The 25,931-nt window shown below is 42.6% G+C and overlaps 1 protein-coding gene across 6 annotated transcripts in view; it reads left to right on the forward strand.

Moving 5' to 3' along the window:
* Window positions 1-25,931, forward strand: part of AMOT (angiomotin) — a 68,917-nt gene that overhangs the window by 23,386 nt on the left and 19,600 nt on the right. For all 6 annotated transcript variants that reach the window (XM_074600569.1, XM_074600567.1, XM_074600571.1 and 3 more), the window contains 6 exons: window positions 3,026-3,192; window positions 4,630-5,548; window positions 12,100-12,553; window positions 14,369-14,513; window positions 15,926-16,018; window positions 18,706-18,851. In XM_074600569.1, coding sequence (XP_074456670.1) covers window positions 4,677-5,548; window positions 12,100-12,553; window positions 14,369-14,513; window positions 15,926-16,018; window positions 18,706-18,851 — 1,710 coding nt within the window. In that variant the 5' untranslated portion in view covers window positions 3,026-3,192; window positions 4,630-4,676. The remainder of the gene's footprint in view (window positions 1-3,025; window positions 3,193-4,629; window positions 5,549-12,099; window positions 12,554-14,368; window positions 14,514-15,925; window positions 16,019-18,705; window positions 18,852-25,931) is intronic.

Raw genomic sequence — 25,931 nt, forward strand, 5'->3', positions numbered from 1 at the left:
GCAGTAATTCTGGGCAAGTATGTACAGGCTGTCCTCACAGGGACTCTTGCATTCCTCTTAGTTTCACAAGCTGAAGAAAGATGCTTCTCTTTGCTTGTGAGGTTATTATTGCTCCATGCAGGTTAATTGAGCTATAGCATTATAGCCACTCATCAAACAGTGGTGAGTAGCTCACTTGTCTAAGCTTGTTTATTTTTATAATGCTGAAAAATATTTGCATGCTGTACAGAAATGTGCTGCTTTGGTTCCTTACAGCCTGGCAGTATTATCATTTTAAATTCTTCATTAATCTTTCTTCCTCACGAGGGACTGGCAAGGTTCCTGTGCATAATTACATGATGTTTAAGACAGAAGCCTCAGCTACTGAGTTTTCACACAGTGCCCTGCAAACATAGGTCTTTTCTTCCTTAAATAGTACCTATGCTACCTCCCCTTTTATGCCTATTCTTGATCTCAGCATGGTTACGTGCAACGCTGTTTGCTATTCCTGCGTTAGTTCTACCAGTTTTAGACTCTGATGTTTTGCTCAAGAGCATACAGCTATAAAGCGACCATGAATAATTTCAGACTAGAAGTTAGAATAAGGTAGTAAGATAACAGAACTACAATGCTCAGAAGCAAACAGGAAAATCGGTTCAGCCTGGGAAATCTACCTCACAGTGATTCCTTGGAACAGAATTGGCCTAAAACAGAATTTTCCACTTGAAAAGCAAGGTGGTCCTAGGCCTTGTGGTTACGAAGAGTGCGCCATCCAATCCATAAGCCAAGTAGAGTTTTGCAGAGTTTTTGGTAGTCTGAATTCAGCCATATCCATTGTAATATATTTGGGCTAAATCCCCAAATATGCCTGTTTAAAAAGTCTACAGAACCTATTCTAATTTCCTTCCAGCTCTATCATAATAACTTTTGCAGTGCACCTCCCTAATTTCTATCTTTGGCACACTGAAAACTGAAATTTCTGGAAGAGCCTAACACAGATACAGTTTGGTGTCCAAATAAATAGCACATGGGCTTCAGTACTGATTGTGCTGTTCATTTTTGTGTTTCATTACATAAAAAAGTTAACTCACTGGTTCTGCCATGAGTTTCCAGCTTGCTCAGAAAGCAGATTCCAGGAATGCTGCCACCCAAGTTAGTTGCACAAGATTTTCTTTGTTAATTAAAAATAATGGGATAAAACTGGAAAAAAAAAAGGCTTAATGCTAACAGTTGGTATTTGAAGAAAGTGGATTTGTTGGCCAGAATGTCTTCATTTGTATCTCAGTCCACCTTTTGTTTTGGATTTCCAGGCTAATTCCTAGTTTACATCCACACTAAAATTAGTAGTATTCAGTTCCAGCAAATACTTTCCCTGTGAACTGTGCCCTCCCTTCATCAGATCAGCAGAATAAGCTTGTGTTGCTGTGAAGTGAAACTGTGTGTGTGAAATGGTTGCATACAGAATTACTTCCTTGAACGTTTGAAGGAGTTAAACATGCACAGATTGAATTTGTCTGTTGAGAAAATCTTTAAGGCAGAGAGGCAGAATCTCAAGCTGGGTTGTATCTTTGTATTAAAAAAATAAACAACACCCCCCACCCCCCCCTTAGATTTTTCCAGTTGAGACAAAAGAAATCTTTGGGTGGAAAGGCAGCATCGTATTGCATAATAAAAGCCTTTTAATGCTCTACTAAAAAGGGTTGCTTAGGGCAACTTTTTTTTTTAAAAAAAGAAGAGTCAGTGATGATACTGGTATGAGGGGGACAAGGAATCCTCAACTTGTGTTGTGCAACACTGGGAAAAGAGGCTAGAAATTGCTCTGGTTATCTGCTATCTTAATGCCTGGTTTAAAGGTTCTTTACTGCATATTTGCTGGCAGCTGTTTTCAATATATCCCTCTTGAGCTAAGTCACCAGTTAAGAATTTGACATTAGATGTTTTTTTCAACCACCATCTTGAAGTACCATACCACACAACACAGCCTTGTTCCCTAGTTAGATATTGTTCATGTGCCTTGAAATTGCTGTTGACACCTCAAGTATTTAACTTGCAGATCTGAGATAATTTTTGTTGGGTGTGGATGTGTGCCATAATAAGACAGAGACAGAAGTATCCACGTCTGCATTCCTTCGCTACATCTGTTCACATTATTTTTTTGCAACATTCCAGGAAATTAAGTTAAACTGTACATCTCGATGAATATTTTTAATTTCACTAGTTCTGTTTTAATTGCCTGCCCTTTAAGTACAAGCACACCGAGTGCACAAGTAAGTTTCACTTCTTTTGTGTCGTTTGCCTTTTTCGTTAGGACACCTTCAGTGGTAGTTTTAGCTGCTTCTTGAATAACACGCCTAAATACACATTTTTCTGCGTTCTCCTGATTCTCCCCTCAATGGTTAACGTTTCTTTAGTGCTTTATATTCTGAAAGGGAAAAGTAACGTAATTAAAGAATGTTTTGGGAATTAGAGCGGTGTTCTGCAATATGTTTTTGGCATATACTTTGTCAGTGTCCTTTTCTTCCCCTCACTTTTCCCAGTCTGTGAAATAAAGCTAATATTCGTACACTGATCATTCTCATAGTCATTTCTGAGGCATAATTTGTTGAAGTTTATAAAGCATTTGACTATATCACCTTTCATCAAAGGATTTCTGCTGATACAGTTTGAAATATACAGTACGACTGGAAAAGGAGCCATAAGCACAGGGTATTGTCATCTGTGCCGCAGCTTTCATTCTTAGCAAAAAATAAAACAATGGAGTTAAAGAATTAGCGGGTTTTAATCACTGTTTCACTTGGAGGCACAGATGGGACAGAGCATTACTTGGCAACATTTAATCTTGGAGCAGAAATTGTCATGATTAAAGCAGCAGCTGGAGTAGATTGCTAGGGACAGGGGGGTTCATTCATCCTAAAGGGATCAAAATTGTTGGGCTCTGGGAGAAAACAAGAAGCTACAAAAGAAAAAATCTGAAATATGGGCCAAGGTTTATTATTTCTAGGGTCTCATCTGCTGATTAAAATGATGTTTTCAATGCTTTCCTCAGAATTATTTTGGAAGCGAGGAGAGTATCAAGTGATCTGGCCTACTGAAGAGGAGACTGAAGCCATCTCTGAGTCGAGATTTTGGACTTGCGGGAGGAAGGCTCTGTGTGTCCCCCACATGTGGCAGAACTGCTCCTCCTTACCAAGGAACTCAAAGTGAAGGAAATAGGTATGTGCCACTTCAAATAGGCTTTCAGAAGATTAATGTTCCAGGCTGTTTAACAGGGCCTGAATTCCTAGTTTGGTGAGGCAGCCTGGAATGAGGTGGATTTTAACTTTCTCTTTATTAAGGTTTGCAGAAGGGTTCTGTCTGCCCGGTACCTCGAGGCCTTGTGTTACAGGGGTAGATTCCTGTGGTAGGCTGCCCTGAGGGAGGAAACTGGGTGCTTGTGGAGACACAGAACAAAGCAGATGCTTCAGGTATCCTGACTTCTGCAGTCCATCCCTGGTTCTGCCATGGAACAAACTGTTGGGAGCTAGTTACCTTTTGCTAAGGGATGATGTTACACAGAAAAAAAGTGTCAAAATAAAGTGCTAGAATACCAACGTGCATTCTGCTGTCAGGGCAGAGCCACAGTTTAGCCAACGAGTAAAGCCTACTCTCTGTTCTGAACTGTTCTATCTCAAAGTAGCTCTGCTTTTAGTTAAGTGTCTCAAAGGTATCATTAGTTTTGGATATTTCAACTCCTGCAAGGCCAATGGGCTTGAGTTTCCATGACAAATTCCTGAGTCCACTGGGAGACTGAGTGAAGTGTAATCACTGTTGGTCACTGACTTAATCTGTACTTAGGATGTGCTTGACATTGGCTCTTTGTGTTTCTCTCATTGGTACACAGTGTTTTTTCCTGCCACTCAGAGGTCTTTTTCTGTTCCTTAGATCAGACAACTCTCTTTCCTTCTCCTGCATTTGCATGCGTTCAGCTGATGATATTTAGATGTGTAAGGATTTGGTTGCCTTTGTATAGCAGGAAGTTAGAGAGTCCTCACTTGCACCAGTATGTAGTGTTTTCTGCAGCAGAGAGACTAGGTGCTGATCTCGCTCTGGGTATTTCTTAACTCTAAAAGCCTGCCGGCTAACGAGGTATTCATTAATTGCTTTAAGCAATCTAAGCTAAGAGATTTCTTTACTTCCTTTGAACCATATACTATCTTAATAGGGCTCTTTCCCTCCCCCCCCCCTTAAAACTGACAAATTGCTGATTTCACCCTTTAATCCGTGTCTGCCTGCAAATATGGGAAATGTATTTCACTGTTGGTAGCCCTAAGTGTAAAGCAAACAGGTCTTAGGCATTTTTACCATCATTCTGTGAATTATGGGTCTCCTTTCCGCCTGAAAGCAGCCTTGCTGTCTGAGGTATTCGGCATGCATCCCTACAGCTTGCAGTCGATTGATATTCCTATAAATTTGCAAGTCACCTTTCATCACCTTTCGAGGCTTTGCCCCCTGGCATGCAAGTCCTTCTTAGGTCAAGGGCCTTAATGACTCCCATTGTTATGGGAACCTTTGGTAACCTAACCTGCTTTTTTTCTGTATTTCAAGCCATTGCTCTTAAATGTCTCTTGCTTGATCCACTCAGGCGCTAATAACCGTGTCTCCTTTCCTTAGGTCAAGGGCAGCTTTTACATTCCACCCAAAAGGCACCACAGTTTGAGATGAGGAATTCAGAAGAGCAAGCAGCTACGACAGTTTTACAGCGCCTGCTGCAGGAGCAGCTCCGATACGGAAACCCAAATGACAACCGTAACCTTCTTGCCTTACACCAGCAAGCCACAGGAAATGCCCCCCCTTTCAACAGCACTGGGAGTCCAGCATCTCAGAACGAAGGGCTGAGCTCCCAGGACCACCAGCTTGTGACTCATGCTGCCCGACAGGAGCCCCAGGGCCAGGAGATACAGGTGGACAACAGCATCATGGAGAAGCAGCTCTCCCCGCGACTTCAGAACAGCGAGGATCTCCCAACCTATGAGGAAGCCAAAGTTCAGTCACAGTATTTCAGGGGCCAGCCGCATGCCAGCGTTGGGGCAGCGTTCTATGTAACAGGCGTCACCAACCAAAAGATGAGGACTGAAGGGCGGCCCACAGTTCAGCGAGTGAGCCCAGGGAAGGTCCACCAGGATGAAGGACTTAAGGACCTCAAGCAAGGGCATGTCCGCTCCTTGAGCGAGAGGCTGATGCAGCTGTCTTTGGCCACCAGCGGTGTCAAGGCCCATGCGCCTGTCACGAGCGCGCCACTCTCCCCCCTCTCTCCACTTTCTCCTCAGCAGTCCAGCGACCCTTATAAAAATTCTGGCTCCAATGAGTTCTACAAGAACTCAGTGCAGCCTCCTTCCCAGCCCAACATGAAAGGAATGGAGCAGCGGGGTCCTCCTCCAGAGTATCCTTACAAAAATGTGTCCACCCCGTCTATGAACTGCAAACCTCAGGACTCGGGACATTTCTATAGTGATCATCGCATGAGCCAGCAGGGAAGATCTGATGGGCCTATGATGAGGTATCAACATCCCCCTGAGTATGGGTCAGTCAGGTAAGCAAGATCTTGAAACAACCTCCATGACAGCCACATAGGGAAAGACAGTATAAAACTCAGTCCATTGCCCTTGCTTCTGAGGCAGGTTTTCTTTCAGGAGAGATTCCATCTTTATTATGTGAGACAACATACTGTGTTCAGCTACCGACTGTGTCTGGAAGGACTGTAACCCGTTTCAGTAGCTTTCCTAGAGAGGCCAGAATCTTTTTTTAAAAAAAAAAAAAAAAAAAAAAAAAAAAAACCACACAAAAGGGAAAAAAAAAAACAAAATAACAAAACAAGCCAGCTCGATTTTATGGCATGGGGAAGTTTAATGCTGAGGCTCCAGAGCCTTACAAAAGGTTTGCTACAAAAGCCAAAGTTATGGTGTGATTTTTGGAGAAACTTGCAGTTACTTATTGCAAGACTTAAGCTGTTCTTTAATTACATCTGCCCAGACAAAAGATTTTTTTAGATTTAAACTGTATCTAAATGCTACGTAGGAAAGGAGGAAATGAATGAAAGCAACAATGGTGCAGGTAACAGAAATCACCTGAGCTTCCTTTAGAGTTTTTCAGATTTTATTTTCAGCAGACCAAAGTGTAGCAGTGGAAAATGGAGCGTGCTTCATGCCTCATCCCAGACTTGCTTGTTTAGCTTTCGCTAATTTTTCTTGCATCATTTGAAATCTCAGCCTGTTCTGGTTTCCTCTAGATAAGGAGCTAGATTTGGGTTAAGCCAAATACTGATGTCCCTGTGGGTGAAGATGAAGTTTTATTCAGGTGGGCTAAAAATACAGCTTTACTTTACTTGTTTCCTTACCATCTCATCTCTGTCCAAGACCAGGTGGGATTTGGTGTAATGATTTTGGCCCCATTTGAAGCTAAAAGGGTAATGCAGAGGAGCAACATGAGGGTGTTGCTACATAAGTAAATGATGAGGGCTCTGTGCATTTCTGTTTGCGCATATTGTGTTGTGTTTTGAGGGGAGCATGGAGAAGAAACCAGTCTGTATTTGGGAACAGAGTCTGAGCTTTGGGGAATTTGAATCTGCTTAGAACCTTCCTAGTCCTATGGGGAGCTATTTTCAGAGTTTGTCCACCATTGTTTGTGATCTGAAATGACTTCAGCAGCATACAAGCCTGATGAAAAGGCCCTTTGATCTGGCTAAATAAATAATAAAGAGGCCAGGAAAAGGGGAAGTAAAGGGTTTAGGGGGGGTAATGATTGTAGAAGCTCGTTGCAAATGTTTTTGAAAATTCAAAGGCCTCAAATCTCTGTGCACACAGGAAAGGGAAACAGATCCTTGGTGGTTATGCTGCATCAGAAATACTCATAATATTATATATAGTGAATCTGAGACGTAGCCTGCTTGCTGTTTAAGGCAGAGGTATTTGAAAACACGCCAACAGTCAGCTCCTCTAGACAGGGTGATTTTTGTCTGTATTGGATGGATCCTGGCTGCTTTGAAAGAACATGGCGGGGGGAAGGGGGGGGAGGAGAAAGGTTCAGCTGGCAAGGTTTCCAGTAGGGGAAGCAACTGAAATTTGTCTTCAAAGCATTGGGAATCTAATGAGGTTACTTTTTAACCTAAATAGCTGCACAGAGGAGAGGTTTCCTTTGCAAGCAAATGCTGAAGCAGTAGAACAATTGCAAGACTAATCCATAAATTACAGAGCAGCGTAGCAAAGGAAGGGAGCGAGTCCTCTATTCCCCTCCCTCTCCCACACACTTTAAGAGAAACTGTCATTTAGACAAGAAACCTTCTGTGTTACTAAAGGTGCAGCTGGGTAATGGTGTGAGGATTTTAAAGGCATACAACTTTCGGGACCATGTTTGCCTCGCACCAGGCAGTGCTAACGAGTGTCTTTGCAGCCTAGCTGGAGTGATAAAGTATTTTCAGAGATTCCAGTTTTTCTGCGCTGCAGCTCTGTGTTTATCGGGATTAATTTGGATTGGTAAATGTGTGCATTTTTTGAACCGTGCGTCAAGGAAACAAAGCCCCTTCTTTCTGCTTGTGAAGCCACACCCTTTTCTGCGGGTTTTTCCCCTCATTGTTCGGGGGAATTTGAGGGTGACCTAACGATGCGGTTAAATAAAACTCGTTGAGCAAGATAAACATTGGGGAATTCACAGCATTCTCATGCTTCACCCTCCCCAGTCTGGGAAAGGAATGGGCTGTGTGGTAAGTTTAAACCAGTCTGCAAACAGTTTGCCTCACCTGCTCTTGGGCGGTGGTGTAAGTTTGGGAACACGTATATGTTCGTAATGATGTTGGTTTAATATAAATGCCGGGCATGCCGGAGGCATCTGTGCTGTTATTTGGAAATTTTTAAAGAAAGCTCACAAGAGGGCTGGCTGCATATGAAGCTCCAAAATCCTATTCTCTCCCTAATATCTCAACTGCACTTTAGCATTGGTAATGAAAACAAACCTTCAGGTCTAGAAGGAGAAGACGGGTGCCTTGAGCTCAGTGTCCTGCGGGGTGCAAGGTCTCCTGTGCCAGCACAGCGGGACACGAGGGAGAAGGGGCTCGTGTTGGTAGAGTTTTGGGTGCAGAGGAAGCTCGCTGTCTCTCTGATTCAAGCGCCATCCTCTGTTCGGAGCCCAAATGACTGAGCTCCTGCTGTGGTGATTAATCCCTTTGACTTCACAGAAACTTTTTGAGGAGGAGGCCTGCAGAATTTGTCCCATAATTAGTAAATCACTTCTGTGCACTGTGTTCCCCTGGGCAGCATCAAAGTGGGGGATAATCAGGTATGACTAGGAAGCAGAACAAAAATGCATCGGTTTGACTTCAGCTGTCTAATCAAGCGGAGTCTGTTCCCTCCTGCAGTCAGCGTTTCCCGGTTTGTGCAGGAGGGCTGTGGAGGAGAGGGGAACTGTAGCCTCTTGAACATGAAACAGGCAGGAGAAACTGTGAAAGCAGAAAAAATGTTAACGAGCCAGAGACCTTTCCTGATCTCTTCATTCTTCTGCCCTCCCCACTTTGTTGCTCTACCCGCAGATCTTCTGCGTGACTTGATGTTTGCAATCCTGGCAGCCTCAGGACTCCTGATGGCTGGGTTTGCTTGCAGAGCTGCCCTTACTCCATATCTCTGTCTTCATGACTTAAAAGCTAATGTGACCCTTGTGGTTGCAGAAGCATAAATCCAGGTTTGTACTTGGCCCACGTGGTATATTTCTCCGATACGCGCCAGGGACTGTAAGGGAAGCAGATTCGTGCGTGATACAGTCTTCAAAATGAAGTGGCCCTTAAAGTTATGCTTTCAAACTTGAACACTTGTGGAAATTATTGCTCTGATTTTTTTTTCCTGCGTTTGGGGTTTTCAGGTCTTTATGACACTGAGGCAAATGGAAGGAGATTGCGTAATTTTGTTTTCCATTTATTTTGAGAGTCTTTTTCTGCATTTTTGCATGAAGTGGTTAGTTCAGATATAATTTTGATTACTACTGCAAGGCTACCCAAGGACTGATTCTCTCATGGAAGGAAGTTTCTACTACTATTCTATAAGCAATTCTGTTAGGTGACCCCAATAGTGAATTGTACAGTCTGGCTTAAAAATCTTGAAAAGTACAGTTGTGTTGATTTACCTTTCTGAATTTCTCAGTCCAAAACTGGTTTACCAGAGAAATAAATTCTGCAGTTCTCACTTTAATCTAAGGGATCTCAGAGCTGGGTATTTTGAACCCACAAAATATGTATATTTTATAAGACAAAATTGAAAGTAGTGGGGGTGCTAAAAGGTTCTTTGAACACATATGTAAAAGTTTGGATACAAGATCTTAAAGCTCTAGTTGTCACTATGAGGTTATTAGGATTTTTTAATTTTTTTTAAAAGATAGGATCTATTACCTCAGTTGCATTATCTCATTTTGCTGGGAATATAAACACATTTGTGACATTTTGGAAGCTCTAATGTTGTTGGTAATGCAACAGAACTAGAGGCTCCCAGCTCTCATGTTTTAGCTTGAGCCCCTAAGATTGGTATAATTTCAAGATTATGAGAGGCTTCAGCTGTGAGTGCCAAGATGCTGGAAATCTTGGAAATGTATCTTGTTTAGAAATACTCAGCCATGATTTCCTAGAGTTGTTCTGTACAATAGGTTTAAAAGAACACGTCATTACCACGCATGTCAGTACAAAGACTGTCCCTTCAGAATTTAGCTGCTGCTATTGTTTTTCTTCGTCTATCTTTGTGTTCCTTTCGTTACTGATCAGGTCCTGCAGAAATGGCAAGATTCTGTCCGTGCGTCCCCGATGGCAGAATAACGAGATGCTTTTAGTCAAATAGCTCAAATTGTTAACATTGGGATCTAAATAGGCCTCATTAGGCTTATAATATTAACACACTGAGATCAACCGATTCAGTCTTTCTGAGTAACTGCTTCGGGTTGTTTTCAGACTGGAAGAGAGTATTCTGTAGGTTTAAAATTGGAAAGGTGTTTTTTTCCATCTATGAGGCAGACTGGCAACATATCTCTTGATCTAACCTCTGTAGGTCATCATAGATTAAATGTCACAGCAAGATTATTCCCTAATTGATTATAACATCGAAACAGAGGTTCATGCCGTTAGGTAAAGAATAAGCTCAAGGAGATGAGCGGTTTCTGAAGATGCAAAGTTTTAACTCTGCGCATAATGGGGTGAGCTAAGAAAGGAGCTGGAAACCACCTGAGACAAACCAGACGACCTTGAGCATGGCATGTGATGAGTTTGCTTCATTCTTCATTATGAGAACTGGCAAATAAAGGTAATGAAATAAATGCAACAATAAGTAGAGCTGACATCCCAGGAGGGAAAGAACCAAATTGCTGCCACTAAACTGAACATTCCTGAGGAAATTAATTGCACATCCTTCTTCTGCATGACCTCTGAGATCCTTATGCTATGTATGATCATTTCTGGCGAAATACAGCTCCTGAAATGATGTCGCTGGCAGGGACCACAGTCACCTGAGTGTGAGAAAGAGAGAAACAGTAACTAGAGCAGTCATTATTTGCTTTTTCCTAAGTGCCAAAGGCTAGATTTATTTCCCTCTTAAGGAATTTGAGCATCAGCTTGGAGATTTCTATGCAACTTCTCTGCTGGAAAGCAGGGAAAATGAGACATAAGATATATGATATTGAAATAGCGAACCTTGCGCTGGGCTGAGAACGTACGAGCTCCTACATGTGCTGCCAGCCAGATGTGAGTAATGCAGACGTTTCCTCTTTGGACGGGTATGAAGAGTTGATGAGTTCTTTCTGCAGAGAACAGGAAGGATGATGCCGAGTGTTTGCACATCGGCTGAGAAGCCCATTGTGTAACCCCTTAGTTCCCAGTTCAGCTTCATGCTTGCTGTTGTCCGTTCACATACCACTAATGCCCCTGGTGTGGTGGAAGAGCTGTGCTGCGGGCTGTCTTGTACAGCCCTACTGCACTCAGCAGAGCAGGCACGTAGGGTCAGAGTCCTTCCTCTGAACGCAGGCAACCATGGGGGTATTCTGTAGCAGCTGTGGCCAGGTGGAACAACAGCATGTGCTTTTCCAGCTGCAGGACTGAACTGCGTCCCAAAAGGTGGGAAATTTTATCAGGAGAACAGGAGTGTTTAAGAACACGTTGAACTGCCAGACTGGGTCTGCAATGGGCTGTGGTCTGTGTTTAAGAAGAGACTGGCTGCAGCATGCAGAGGGAATGATTTCAACTGTTAGAATAAAGAACATCCAGAGAAGTTAAAGGCTGAATGTCTTTGGAGGAGGAAGCAAAACCTGCCTCCTGAGGTCATCCAAGCACGATAAATCCACACAATCTTCTAAGAGAGATTTCTTACTTGGCTAATGTAGCGGAAGTTGAGCTCAGGATCCCCGGCTCCTGGGAAATGTGAGGTGGTGTATCTTGGAGTTAGTTTTATGATAGACTCAAGCATGTTATAGATTGCTAGATCCATCTTTGATATACTATAGAGGTTATTGTTAGGAGCAGTAAACGTAGCTACTGCATAGGACTGAGGGTAGCTCTGAATCAAAGGCTGCTTCTGACCCTTAGGTTTTCAGATCCTTTAACACTCTCATTTGACCAAGCTGCAACTTGATGGTTGATATTTCAGAAAGCTTGAATCAGTGGTGCTGGCGTACTAGCACAGAGTTTAGCCAATCCCTTTGACTCTGTATCCTGAATTGCAGGAGAAAATTAATTGTTTTCTCCATAAGAGATGGCACATTTCAGGACAGAACAAATGAGCCCATTCCTAACAGTCCTCAGTTTAGCCGTTTTATCCACAGTGTGGAGAAAAGTTATAAAAATAATTTTGGTCAGTATTTGTTGATGGAGTTTTTCTTAGTGTTTCTGTAAAAAATAGACTCAAGAGGAAAGACTTCCATAAACTTAGAATACATTTTCTGATAATGGTTTGATTTTGAAGCATTTTTTTAGAAACAGACATCTAAAAACGAGGAAGACCTCACATGACACTTTTATGTGGGAAGACCTGTGCTTACAACTTACACACGTCATCCCATGCCTTGTCACTGGGTTTGTGCACCATCTTCTGCATGACTTTGATGGGGCTTCTGCTCTCTGTTTTCCAGGCAGAACCCAGATGTACAGCTGCAGTTACAACAGAGACCACCTCACCACCACAGCCCAACTTCTTCCTTGACATCCCTGGGATCTTTGACTTTGCTTCAGTCTCCGCCACCATCCAGGCTGTCCCCTTCCCAGCATCAGCAACCTCTGACTCCAAGCCAGGGAGACCCTGGCATCCTGCCACGGACCCAGCAGCCATTCTTATCAAACCAAGTCCATCAGGGAGATTTGTACCGACTATGCCAGCCCTTCTTAGGCCCGCAGCAGCAGCAAGGCGATTCCTATTCAGTAATGTCCCGAGCTCAGCAGATACCTTCCCCATATCAGCAGATGCAAGTAGATCCTTTTGCCATAGTTTCCAGGGCCCAGCAGATGGTGGAAATCCTGTCAGAAGAGAACCGGTCTCTACGACAGGAGCTGGATGGGTGTTACGAGAAAGTAGCCCGGCTGCAGAAGGTGGGTGTTTCTGGATATCGGGTACTCTCCTGTGTCTATTATCGTCCATAATTGGATCATCTAATCTGCAACTCTTACATTACTTGCTTAAGGGACTGATTATCTGCTTTTAGAGTCTTTTATATGCAGATTGATTAGTCTGTATCCTGTCCCTTTGGGCAGCAGCTTAACTTTGTCAGAAGGTAGAATCAAAGACTTCAGTGTTCTTCTAACAGTTTATTGACCATGCTCAAAAGAGCATCCTCATCAGCTGTCTTGAAGAGGCTGACTGCTTGGCTTGCTTGGTTAAATTAAAGTTAGTGGTTTTATAGCAGCAGGCTTAATTTTCCCATCAGTCTAAAAGACTTTAGAGACTGCAGGAAGGGCCTTTTTGGAGTGACATGAGACCATAGTCCCTTTAAGTAGGGGACATTGCTACAAAACTGTTTGGCAGGATAGTAGGCAAGGCAAGTACTGCTGCTATGGTTACATTAAAGACATTTGGACTGCAGGACTGAAACCAACACTCCTTTTGTCACTCTCTCAATACCACATAACTTCCATGAAAACTTAATATCTTGTTTTGGATTCAGCTATTTTCCACCTTTGGCTTTATTTGAAACAAGTAGAGTAAGTGATGCTAAAGCATTTTAAAAATATATCCTAGTGAGACCCATCATTAATGTGCATGTGTAAAGGTATTTTCACAGCAGCCTCATAGAAATAACTTCTTGATGACCAGTGGCTTAAAGCTGTGCAGCAGGTCAGCTTTCCTTTTGTCTTGCAGGTGTGAAAAGGCTGATGCTACTTGCAGTTTAGAACTTTGTGGGCCTTGCTGTGCTCTTTGCACTGAGCAGTCTCCAGGGTCATAAAAATGTGTGGCTGCTTAAAACACCTGTTTGAGTTCAGGTGACCGGCGTGGCTTTCTACACTCATTTATTCCCTGTGTTATCTCTTTTCGGGGCATATGTTCGTTTTGTTGTATTTTTTTTGGAAGGTTCCTGGCCAGGAAATGCTTTAGAGAAACGTTTGGCAGCTTCGTGATACTGAAAGAAGGATAAAAATGCACTTCCCTCCACCCCCCTGTTGATCACTTGCTGTAGACAGTGCTGGTGGGGTTTGCTATTACGTGGATCCATACTTCCATAGCAATGCAAACCATGCCTAGTGAGGAGAGTTGGAAGTGAATCTCCTCTGGGTGATCAGAGAAGCTTTACACTCAAGGCTAGAAGACAGGATAAAACATATTTTACTGCAAATGTTTCCCTCCCCCCATTTAATAAATTGAATATTTAAAAGCACAACTAAGTTGAGAAGTGTCAACATAGAACATCAGGAGGTTTTACTGTGAATTTTGGACGATAACAATTACGGATCTGTGGAGTTCATCAGTAATGCAAGATCTGCCGCTAGCATTTTTTTAGCATAGTTTTGTCTGCCTTTCTTGTTTTATTTTACTTACTCAACTTGATATCGCATTAGCTATTTATATAAATGCTTTTTGCCCAAACTAGCAGCAGTGCCAAACTGCCTCAGTCTTAGAAAAAAAATAGATTACATTTGCACTTCTTCAGTTTGCTGTATCTAAGGCTCCGATCGTCTTGGGGAAACAGAGTTAGAGTCTGGAAGGTGACTCCAGATCTTCGTTTCAGCCATTGGTATTCTTTATACAGAAGGATCCGTCACAAACCTGAAACTCTGCCAGTTTACTTAATATATAGGTGTAGGTTTCTTTCAATAAAGGAAACTTGAGAGAAAGTGATCTCCTTTCTGAGACTGAATGAAAAGAATTGTTAGTGATAAAATAGTAAGTGCTCATTTTCACTTCCACTGCAGCTGGAAACAGAAATTCAGCAGGTTTCAGAGGCGTACAAAAACCTGGAGAAATCGTCCTCTAAGCGAGATGCCCTGGAAAAGGCCATGAGAAACAAGCTGGAAGGAGAAATTCGTAGGCTTCATGATTTCAACAGGGATCTAAGAGGTGAATGAAGTAAAAGTTCTGTTCTTCTGTGTTGTTTGTTTTTTTTTAATTGTTGCACTTACTTGGCAGGACAGTGTTTTGCTGCAGAATTCACCGTGTCTGACACAACTAGAATATGACAGGATACTCAGGTACATTCAGTAGTCTGAGATCTTAAGCGCTTGCTGGAAGTGCAGAAAAGACAGGTTTAGGAGAGTGCTGTAGTCTCTCATTTCCAGCCTGTTTCTCATTGAGAAGAAACACGTGATAAGCCAAATACCATAAACCAGATGCAAGCCTGGAATTTTGTCTTGTCTTATATCCTAGACACAATTTGTACAATTTGTTCAGTTTATACAAATGGAAAGACGTTTTGCTGACTGCCTAATCCCACACCAGGCATGTTCACTTTATTTCCTGTCCAGTGACCCTTTTGCACTGACATACAAACTGCAGACTGTCTGCTCTTCCTGAAGGTCTTGTCACTCCTTATCGCTGTAGGCATCTGGTTTTTTGGCTCTCCCTTCCTTTTCCAGAGATGTTATTAGTGTCTGGTTCTTGCAAAGCGGCTGAGGCAGTACGATGGCTGGCAGTGGAGAGCGATGTCAAATGGTATTTGACCTTAACATGGGTCAAAGTTTAAGCATTAGTTTGAAAGGTGAAGAACATCTGCAGTTTGAGATGTTTAAAGGTGCACAATCAGTCTTTTAAACCGTAAGTTTAATTTTTTTATGAAAGCCTTCTCTTTGTCCTACATGTCATCTGCTCTCACTGCCCCATGTCTCTTACTAAGACTGTGTTTCCAGAAATTGTTTTCCGTCGAAGAAGTAAGGCCATACTGTGCCCAGTGCTATCAAGAAGGACAGTACACAAAGGCCTGCATTAAATAATCTTATTCATAATAAAACACAGCATAAACATTTCATTCTTATTTTCATAGGCTGACATAAATTTCTAACAGCCTGCAGCAGCAGAACTGTTAAGCTGGCCTTAGGGTTTTACACTTTTCCTTAAAGTCAGGTAATTGGACAACAGTGATTTAATCTTCTGACTATTGAGATTTAGTTCAGATTTATAAGGGAATCTTTTAATTGCATGGTGAAATTTATTTGGGTGTACATAATAAGCGTCCTTAACATTTGTAAAACTTGAAAAAATAAACTTCTTATGTGTTATAATTATTTAAAGTCTTTTCTTTGGAACTTTATTTAACCTGTTATGTCTCATTGAGAATATTTTCTCAATATTCTCAAGGACATAATTAGAAATATTTCAAAAGGGAGTGCCAGCTTCTGATAGGCATTTTACTTTTGGCTGTGTAGAAGTAGGAGAGCCATTCCCCTAGCTTGCATTAGAAATGTCCTGAGCAGACGTGACTTAATGCTTGAAAGTTTTTAATTATTTAGTGTTCCTTTTGTTGAAAAATTTTGCAGAACGTATGGAGACAGCCAACAAGCAGCTTGCGGAGAAGGAATTTGAGGGGTCTGAAGACAATCGGAAAACCATCTCTCAACTCTTTGCACAAAGTGAGTTACGCACTCATTGTGGGTCAGTAGAAATGCTCCAGTCATCCTGGGAAGGATAACAATGCAGTAAGTTAGTGTTGTTCAGATCTGTCAGTTTTCTACGGGGACAGAAATCAGGGCAGTGACAGTTCAAAACTGGCAGTGGAGAAAGGAGGAGGGATTCAAGAATTCCTTTTCTGCCAGTTTCTGAAGTCCATCTGATGGCATTTTTTACAGATTTTAGAGCAAATGTAGTTTGCAGTTAAACTGTAAAGTTAGTGTTTACCCCATAATGTACAGGATATTTTGTCTACTTATTTTGTCCCCTGAAAGCTTTGGAACCTTAAACCTTTCCAGGCTGACAAGAGTCCTGGCATGAGTTAAGGCCAGTGGAACTGGAACCTAGTAGGTCTCCTATCTTCTTCCTCTTTAATTTGTCACTGCCCTATCCAGTTCAGCAAAAATAGAGGGGATGAACACTGCCTGTAGTATGCTGGGCTGGGTAAGGGTCATGAATTCTGTCCACAGCAGTGGATTTATCACAAGGCAAACCAAAATGACGAATGTGAAATGCTGCTTTTCCTTTGTACTGAAATGTCTTGAGGCCGACGGCAGCAAGCCAACTTTTCTGTCATCCCGTAGTGTACTCCACCCTTCTGACAATGCTCGCTTTTCTCCAATTGTTATATAAAAAGGTAGTGCAATAAAATTGCAAAATAAAGATTTTCTGTGGTGTAACACACGCCACTTCTACTCTGACAAATGCTGGTATCCCTCTTTCCTGTTGTCTTTACCTTATTCCTTGTGGCTCACATTACAAGCAGATGGCTGTCAGGATGTGAATTCAAAACTCCTAGTGGTAGTGGAAAGTCTGTGAATTTAGTCTTGCATTCAAACTGGTTGGGTGGACTTTGAGGTTTATAGGTTCACCCAGAGAGGTGGGAAGGTCAGAGCTGTGAGGCCTCACATTCAGTTTCTCCTTTCGGATGAACCATAGTGCTATATTTCATCAGTCCCAGCATTTCAAGGGGTGCTGTTGGCATTTGTCAAGTGAAGCAGTACTCATTTGGGGAAAAGTCTGGAACAAAACCTCCAAAAGCCTTGCTGCAAGCACTTTCAGATTAACAAACAGACTGCTGGCACTGATTGATACCTGCTGGCATAATGCCACCCTGTCTCATCTCTGCCCATTTTCTGCAACACATTTTAACATGCTGATGCTTTCAGCAACTTATTTCCTGCGTGGAGGAGAAATACTGAGATGGGAGAGATGGGGAAAAGAACAGGTAGGTGGTGACATTAGCCTTGGTCATTGTGTCTTATGTCACAGACTAGCTCTGAGTTGCAGTCAGGGTTTGCTCTGCAGAGTTCTGGGTGCTGTTGGTGGACAGGTTTGTTTCGCAACCTGTGTGTGGGCTGTGTTGATTCCCTAGCAGAAGGGAATCTTTAGCTACTCTGCGTTGCTAAAGCTTTGCTCCTGGCTCTCTGCTGGCAGAAGAAAGGGAATAATTGTGGTCCTATAAATATAGTTATGCACATGCTTGCACAAACGGGCCTGTGCACTACTCCATATGCAGTCTGTACTAACACCCAGGATCTAGTTCCTGTTTTTCAAGCCTTCCACTCCTTGTCCTCATTCCTTTGTCGTGGGATATTGGTTTCTGGAATGCAGTTTCTCTGGTGTCATCAGTGCTGGGTGTAGATCACTCCAGGGAGTATTCTGTGGTTATGTATCCAGCAAGTGTGCTAATGTTATCATTGTAGCTGGTTGGTTTGAGCTGGGAACATATACAGAGGACATCAGCTCTGTGTTGTGGCTTTGCTTTACACCCCTGTGTGATAATTTCTCCAGTCCCCAACTATTTTATCCCATTTATGTTTTTATGAAGGCAGTTGCCCTGTTCCTGTGAAACACTCTGTGAAACAGAGAGTGAGCTGCTCTCGCCAGGTCCAGCTCTTTCTGGAGAGCAGCAAAAAAGGACCGTCTGCTGTGCTTGGGGTGGCTTTAGAGCATCAGACTTGGACTTTCAGTGCTGGGGAAAAGGCTTTCTCAAACTGCAGATCTGCTTTGAGCAGTGACAGAACAGTTATATATATGCCTCAGTTCTGGCTCATGTCTGTTTTTAAGGACAGTAGAGGAAGACTGAGGAGTTCTCATTGCTCACTTGTTCTCTGATTCCTCCGATGTCAGCAAAGTGGGACAACTGGGTGTTACTTTGAGAAGGAGGACAGCTGGCCCAGGCAGAACAGCCTTCCTTCCTATCTGTGGGGTCAGTGTGAAAAAAAGTAGTACAAGTTTTTCAGGCACAGAAGTCTGCCATCTCCTCTCCCCAGACTGGGATATTAAAATTACCAAGTTTGTTTTCCACTGCTGAAAGCTCAGAGGTAAAGAGGTGCCAAGTTTCACTAACCATCTGCATAATCAGAGCAAATTACCTAACTGTACTGAGTGATGCATCTTCTGTTCCTCCTCACTAGCATTGTGGTGCATTGTTACTTGAAGGTACCATGCTTATTTTTCAGGGTTACAAGTTCTCCTCTTCCTTGAAAGCCATGTACTCCCCCCACCCAGCCCTTAGCACTAGATTTGCATTCTCTCTCTTGTGGAAATTCTAGTACAATCTTTCCTTCGCCTCTGGAGTGAAAGCCTCCGAAAGCTGGGTAGAGATGATTGCTGTCCATTGATAACTCTCTCTTTGTTTTGATAGACAAGGAAACACAGCGGGAAAAAGAGAAACTGGAAATAGAACTGGCTGCTGCACGCTCCACCAATGAGGACCAACGAAGACACATCGAGATCCGAGACCAGGCCTTGAACAACGCTCAGGCCAAGGTGGTGAAACTGGAGGAGGAGGTAAGGATGCTGGAAGAGAGAAATTAGGGTAGCTTGGGTTCCAGTAAAAGTGACTGTGGTAATGAGTTTGCCTTGTGCAAATTATAAGAAAATCTGCTCGCTTCAAAGCTGTTTATATCGTCTTAGCTTTGTGTTGGTTAGCTAAACCACTGAACTGTGCACAGATAAGCCACAAATCTGTATTTCCTTGGAAGTGCTTTCATCTGAGCAGCCATGTTTCGTTTTCTTTTTGTTTCAACTGATAAAAGTGGGCTGGAACTGAAATCCCAGCCCTGGCAACCTCTTGAGCTTGGCAGAAATTCAGATCTGGATGGACTTTTAACTAATATGAAATGAATGCAGCTTGTCCCCTTGCCAGGTGTTCCACTTACAACAGGTTATCGTGGTGCACAGTGCAGATCACCATATGTGCTCAGCGTTTGTAATAAGCTGGGCATGACCTTGGTTGTTTTCTCTCCCATTCCTCCCAAGAGGGGATAATGCATTTGAGCTGCTTAACTGGGCAGCTTTCACAGCAGTTTCTTTTGTAGCCTTGTCCCTGCCACTCACGCGTGGCTCTCACCTCTCTGCCCTTCTGCATCATAGTGCTGTCCTCTTTCCTCCCGCCTACTCTTTTCCTCTCATAGGCTCCATTTCCCACTCCCAGCCTCTGCTTCCTTTACTCCCACTCTTCCTCCATAGAGAGCCTCTGGAGGAAATCTCATGACCAAGTGCACTTCCTCCACAGCAGATTTGTTCCCTCCTCCTTCAGTTCTGCCGTATTCCTGCCCTCCTCTAGCACTCACTGTCACCCTCAGTTGAGCACTGTGCCTACATCCACCTGAGTTAGTGATCTTGCTGTCTTCAGAGACATTCCTCAAACCCTCCCCTGTCTGCTTCTACTTCTCTCTCTGTTCAGGATCCCATTGTATCAAGAGAGGAGGAATGATCAAATACAAAGTGAACATCCTCCTGTATTGTCTTGCGTGCCTTCCTCCTCTCCCAGGTACAGATGTAACTGCCTTAATTTTAGCCTGCTCTTCTCTAAGCTCTACATTTGCCTCAGTAGCCCTTCCCCTGAACCCTTCCGTGTTTCTTTCCCTGGTGTCCTTAATTTTTGCCCCTTGTAGTACCCTTCTTTTAGTAGTACCCTTCTTTTAGTAGTACCCTTCTTTTAGTAGTACCCTTCTGTGCCTTCTCCCAGACTGTCCTCACTTCACTGCAAACACTGACAAGGTCGCTTTGAAATGTCCTTTGCTGTGATGCTCATGACATGGTTGGCAGAGGCTAGGCCATGGTTCACGCTAACCCAGAGACTGTCTACTTGGCCTGCCCTACGTGTGTGTTTCCTCCTGTTGTCTCCAGTCCCAGACTCAGGCTGTGAGCTTTGAGGGCAGGGAGCTTTCATTTGTACAGCACTTAGCATCGCCAGGCTGGGATCCATCACTGGGGAACCAGGTTCTGTGCAGTACAAATTATGATAACAAAAAAAGAACAGTCAGAGGAAAGCTTAAATATCACTGGCCACGTTCAGCCTTGTGCACAGTTGTCAAGTTCATTGATTTCACTAAAATTGCAGCAAGGCCAGCTTGCACCTTTGTTGCTCAGAGGGACAGGGAGCTTTAGGTCATAGGGTAATTTGAACATGGCATGATTCTCTTTGGTTCTAAAACTGTTCTGTCATTTGGTCCTGTAATGTCTTGGAGCTCTTAGACTTTCATTCTGATTTCAGCACCTTATTACCCTAGAAGTCTGATGAGTGACTAAGTACACAGGACATCCTTGTGGCTTCCCTGGAACTATTCACACTATTCAATGTGTATAGAGGTGCTGCGATCAGCCAGGGACAGCACACACAGCACTTGCTGAGGCTGAGCGTCTGTAGGCGCTAATATTGTCTCCCTCACAGTAAAGTTGAAGCCTTTATTGATAATAATAATTGTATGTTTTCTTTTCAAAAGACCTCTCTTGTTTTGCTAGAAGAATTTGGTTCAGTGCTGTTGCAAAGTATTTCTGCCTAGGTAGAATAGTAAAATAGGTAAGTAGCTGTGGGCTATATTGCATGATAGCTTAAAAAACACATATATCCTGATATAGAGTGAAATGCCCTGCATGAGGGCTTGTGGTCATTTCCATCCAACCTTTGCTCGAATCCCAGGGTGTGCAGGAAGTGCCACCCTTCCTGTTGTAGATAAATATGGAAGCATCTCAGTGAGGGAGCAGGAGTTAACTCTGCTTTTTCCTAGGGGTGAGGGGGAATAAGAGGAAATAGCAGGGGTAAAGAGTCACTTTTGCAGGTTTCCCAAATCGCTTTTTAATGAAATACTTAGGATTATAAAGCATTTGTTGCCTCATTAGTATTAAATTGTGGGAACTTCTCAAATCCCTGAGCTGTTTGGTAACTTTCCGAAAGACAGCCAAGTAAGCTGTTCAGTGCTCAGGGCACCATTTAGAAGGGACTGTAAATGTCAGCCTGAGTTAGTGACATTCAATGGCCAAGATACATGAACAATTTGTCAATTATTTCTTATATTCTTGCCATCTTAATCTGAGTTACTAGTCCCCGTAATTGCCAGGAATTTCCAAACTAGTCCTGCAGAAGAGGGTGGAGTTTCTTATGCTAAGGTTTGGCAGCCAGTCTGGCTCAGGGCCTGAGGGGGGTGTGCATATTTCAGTTGTTGCATCCTGTAATGTAAGTTTTCAGCTTTTTTTTTTTTTCCCCCTTCCGTTTTGACTTCCTATTAAGCAGAGTTACCCTGCCTTGTATGCACCAGATCCTTTATAAAAAGAATGTTTCCGTTCTAATTAGAGCTATAAGCCATATATCACTATAGCTGAATTTAAATGTTGCATTGGAATTGGAACTTCCAGTTTCTTTTTAAAATCCCTTGCCTGAATTGCCAGTTTGGACAAAACCTCCCATCTGTAAAATGTAGATACTTGTCTACTCCTGTGCAGCTTTGAGAGCTTCTATATATACTAGATTTTAGCATCCAAGTTAAGAGGGAAGGAAGAGATAGAGGGATACTAAATGTGATGGAGAAAGGAATGATCGTGGAGAAACTGAAGGACAGTGTGAAGCAGTTGGAAGCAAAAGTAGAGAGTTACAGAATACTTTCCCTGGTCTGTTAGCAGGGGAGAAATGACTCTTCAAATTTAGAACAAGCGGCTGCTAAAGTTTTCGGTACTGTGGAATTTATTTCTGCAAAGTGCTAAAAAGCTTAAAACAAACTTAAGTATGTCTATGAACGGTAGTATGTATGTTTTATATATAATATTTAAACTTTACTACTTCCCTACTGTACATAAAGGTACCCGGTTATTCACCCCTATTTTCACTTCTCCATTTTCATTCTTCCCTTTGGTAGATGTTCCACAGTTAGGCATGTTGGCAGCTTATTAAAATTGTTTCTAGTGAAGTATTAGTCTGTGTTTTTAAAAATCAAAACTTCAGACTATTTCAGAACATGCAATGAATTTGAGATAAATTGAATATATTTGAGGTAAAATGGAGTTGGCTTAAAACCATGTATCACGGTCAGAAATGGTTAGTGATAATAATATTTGCAGCTAAAGCAATGAAGAATTCTCATTTTGGAGTGTGGATTACCATGATCAATTTTGATATAAACACTTGAATGACTGCAGCATGTGGCAGGTTTGTAGCTGGTAGATGGTCACAGATGGCCCATGTGTGTGAGCTTTTGCTGTAGTCACGTTGCCATGATTTAACCAACATCTTCTAGCGTACACCTTGGGAGCCTTCAGCAAACAGAGCAGATGGTTAAACTTTGCTTTGCTCTGGGCTAAAGGAGGAGTTGCTGGGTTTACAGAAAGGACCATCCTGACCAGCCTGAGATTCTGGGTAAAGGCTGGCTTATTGGGAGTCCTTACCAGGCTTCTAGTATTCCAGGAGGGAGTTTGATGCCAAATACTTTATCTAACCACAACTGCTGGATGTAGAGCGTACAACTGCTACTGTTTTTACACACTTTTTTTTTTTTTTAAAAAAGGAATTTCCAGAACTTCTATTGAACTTGGTCATTTCTGCTTACCCTGGTTAATTCATACCATGGAAGACCACACTTCAACTTTTTTAAAGTTTGTGGGTTTTTTATAGTAGTGTAACTTGTACTCCTTTGCTCCGCCACTTTACAAGCCACTGTTTTAATGAGTGCCTTAAGGAAACAGCTTTGAAGAACAGTGACTACCGCTAAGCAGATATAAATATCTACTCTTTGCCATCCTCATGCACACACCTTGCAATGGAAAAAGAAGCCAGACGTCCTCTCTAATGGGTGCAAATTAGGGACGGGGGGAAGGGAAGAAGTTTGAATGAAGTATCTTTTCTAAAAGTGGCTTGTATTTAGAAGCTATAAGGTCTTTCAGCCATCAGAATTCAACACAAACCAGATATCAGAGCTAAGATATTATATGCATTTCCCACTCAGCTATTGTGGAGAGAAATAGCGCACTATTTCTGATAACACTGAGGGTTCTGTCTGTGGGGAAATGTAGAAACGTTCATTTCCAAATGACATCTATTGTACTTTATATGCTGCGTCTGAGATACTTTCAGAACAGAGCTCTGGCTTGTAGGGAAGAGACCCAAAGGAGAGTTTGTGTGCTTGAAGGCTTGTCTGTATTTTTTCCAGTCCCTTCTGTGGGTCTATAAAAAGATATTCCTAGTCTCCACAGCTTTGTCTCACTTGAATTCTTAGACTCTTGGAGCTACAAACTACTCCCTTCAAGACAGAGTTGCTTTTAAAGGGGCACTCTTTGGATGGCTTATCGTTCATGGATGGCTAGGGTAGAGAGGAGAGAAAACTCCCCCTCTTCCCTGTAACTAGTATGTGTGTGTGTCTTTAACGACCTGCATTCTCGTAACAACGCAGAACTGGCTTTTTACTGGCGTGTCGCTACCTCTCGTATTCTGCCGGTTAGTAATTTTCCAGAGGTGGCTTTGAGAGTTATAACTTATTTTAACACAAACAAATGGAGAGACGACATTACGAGATTCCCATGCAACAAGCTCTATTCCCTAGCAAGAGGATAGTGTTACCAAATTGCTTCAGCATGAGTTCTTCCTGAGGCCAGTGGCGCCTTATTGGGCCTGAATTCAAACAAACTGAGGGTTCAAAGGCATCCTAGAGGAATATATTCCAACTGCAGGAGGGAGAGGTGGTTTAAACGTGCTTACTGTCTTTTTTTTTTTTTTTTTTTCCCAGCTACATTTCTGCCATAGCAGGCAAATTCTTGTGGGGAAGCACATTTTCAGCTGCATCTGAATGGATTCAGCTTTAGGATAAACCCAGAATGTAATGAAAACACCCTGAATATATTAAACAAAGGACTTTGAAGACATCAGGAATAGTGGGTGGGAGACAAGCAGATGCTGACGAGTGTTACCAATTTGCTGAAATAGGAGCTGTCCAAGATGAAGAGGGTAATGGCTGGGTTTGTCAAAATGCCTGCGAGAGTTTCTGAATCATTGCTAGCTATGCAGGAAGTCTTGTCTACTTCCCCAGAAAAACTCTTTGCTGAGTAATGCATCTGGAAGCAATGAATCTCTTTACAAAAGAAGATCATTCCTTCCCCCTCACCTGATATGTCCAGGACTGCATTTGTCCTGCAGAGGCAGCTCCAGTCCGGAGGATGTTGCAGCTTCTACCTCCTTTGCTTCTAGTGACTGGATGGTGAACATTCCTCATCCCTGTGTGCCCCGGCTCGCTGTGGTGTGCATGAAACCTCCATGCCCTCTTCAGAGCCTTTCTGAAGACTTGGGGTCTCTGAAAGAGATTGCATGGTTTGTCGAAGCCTAAATCAAGTGAAGGAATAGAATTCGTATTCCCTGCATCAACTCACCCTTTGTGTATTAGATTTCTGCAGAGTCCGAAGCCAGCCCTTGCCGCCTTTATTTTTCTTGTCCTCAGTCCTGTTGCAGAATTCACATAAACGTTGTAGTGAATGTGAACTGGAGGGTGATTGCTCTTGCTTACAATGCTTAATTAGAAAATCTTGTTGATAGAGTTAAAGCCTGACCTCTGATACTTGGTTAGGACATTTTCCAAAGCAGTCGGGGATTGACCTGGAGAAGATATGCACATGATTAAAGTTGTGCCATGTGCTGTAGGAAATGTTAGGAAGGGATACAGTCATGCTGAAGCACTCTGCAGTGCTCCCAGATGTGCACTGAGATTATTTGAGATCTTACCGTCTTAAAGAGGTGTTATAATAAAGATATTATTATGAGTAAAATGCTCTGCATTTTCAGAGCACCCTTCAAGGCAAACAGTTACAATACACTTATGTGAGCATGAGCTTGCTGCTTAGTTAAATGCAGTGCCATCAAAAGGAAAATTACTATCTTGTCAAATTTGTTTAAAATTGTATACCAAAGGGCGTGACTGCATCCGTGTAAAGCTTCAGGAATGAACTCTTATCTAGAGCACGTGTTCACTGCAAGGCCTGTTGCAGAGGAGAGAACTCCAGCGTCCTTTGATGCCATCTCCCCCGTGGTAGATGTTACTGTGGCCCTTGGCACTGAGCAGCCAGTTTTGGTTCTTTGCTGGAAGAGAGAGGGTGGGGAATCCATGGCAAATGACCAAGAACAAGCCTCAGCACGCTGCCTTTTTTGTTCCTCCCATCTCACTTATGTCTGCAGCACCCTGGCAATACTCAGGAACCTGTTTCCAATTCCTGTTTTAGAAAAACATGATCATACTCTCAATGTATGGTAATGAAATCCCTCTGTGCTTGGAAGAATTATTCTTGATCCTCTTTACATAGAGAGGACAGATCAAGTCAGAAAGTTTTAAAACAAAAAAAGAAAAAAAAATTAGATTTCAGTGCTACCACTCTTGGAGACTCCTAGTTCACAGGAAGGTAAATTGTTCCTCACAAATACTTGCGGAAGCAGAGATAGCAGAGCTGGAAATGAATGACACTTCCAGAATATGCAGTGAGTTGACTGAGTGCAGTGAGTACATGAAATGAAGCAATCACATATATAAAGGACAATTGTGTCAAAAGACACATTAGGAGAGCTGAGTTGTCTGGACCACATACATACCTTTAAAACTTACTGAATATCTGTGTTCC

Source organism: Larus michahellis, chromosome 9, assembly GCF_964199755.1.
Source record: "Larus michahellis chromosome 9, bLarMic1.1, whole genome shotgun sequence".
In the NCBI taxonomy this organism is placed as follows: Eukaryota; Metazoa; Chordata; class Aves; order Charadriiformes; family Laridae; genus Larus; species Larus michahellis.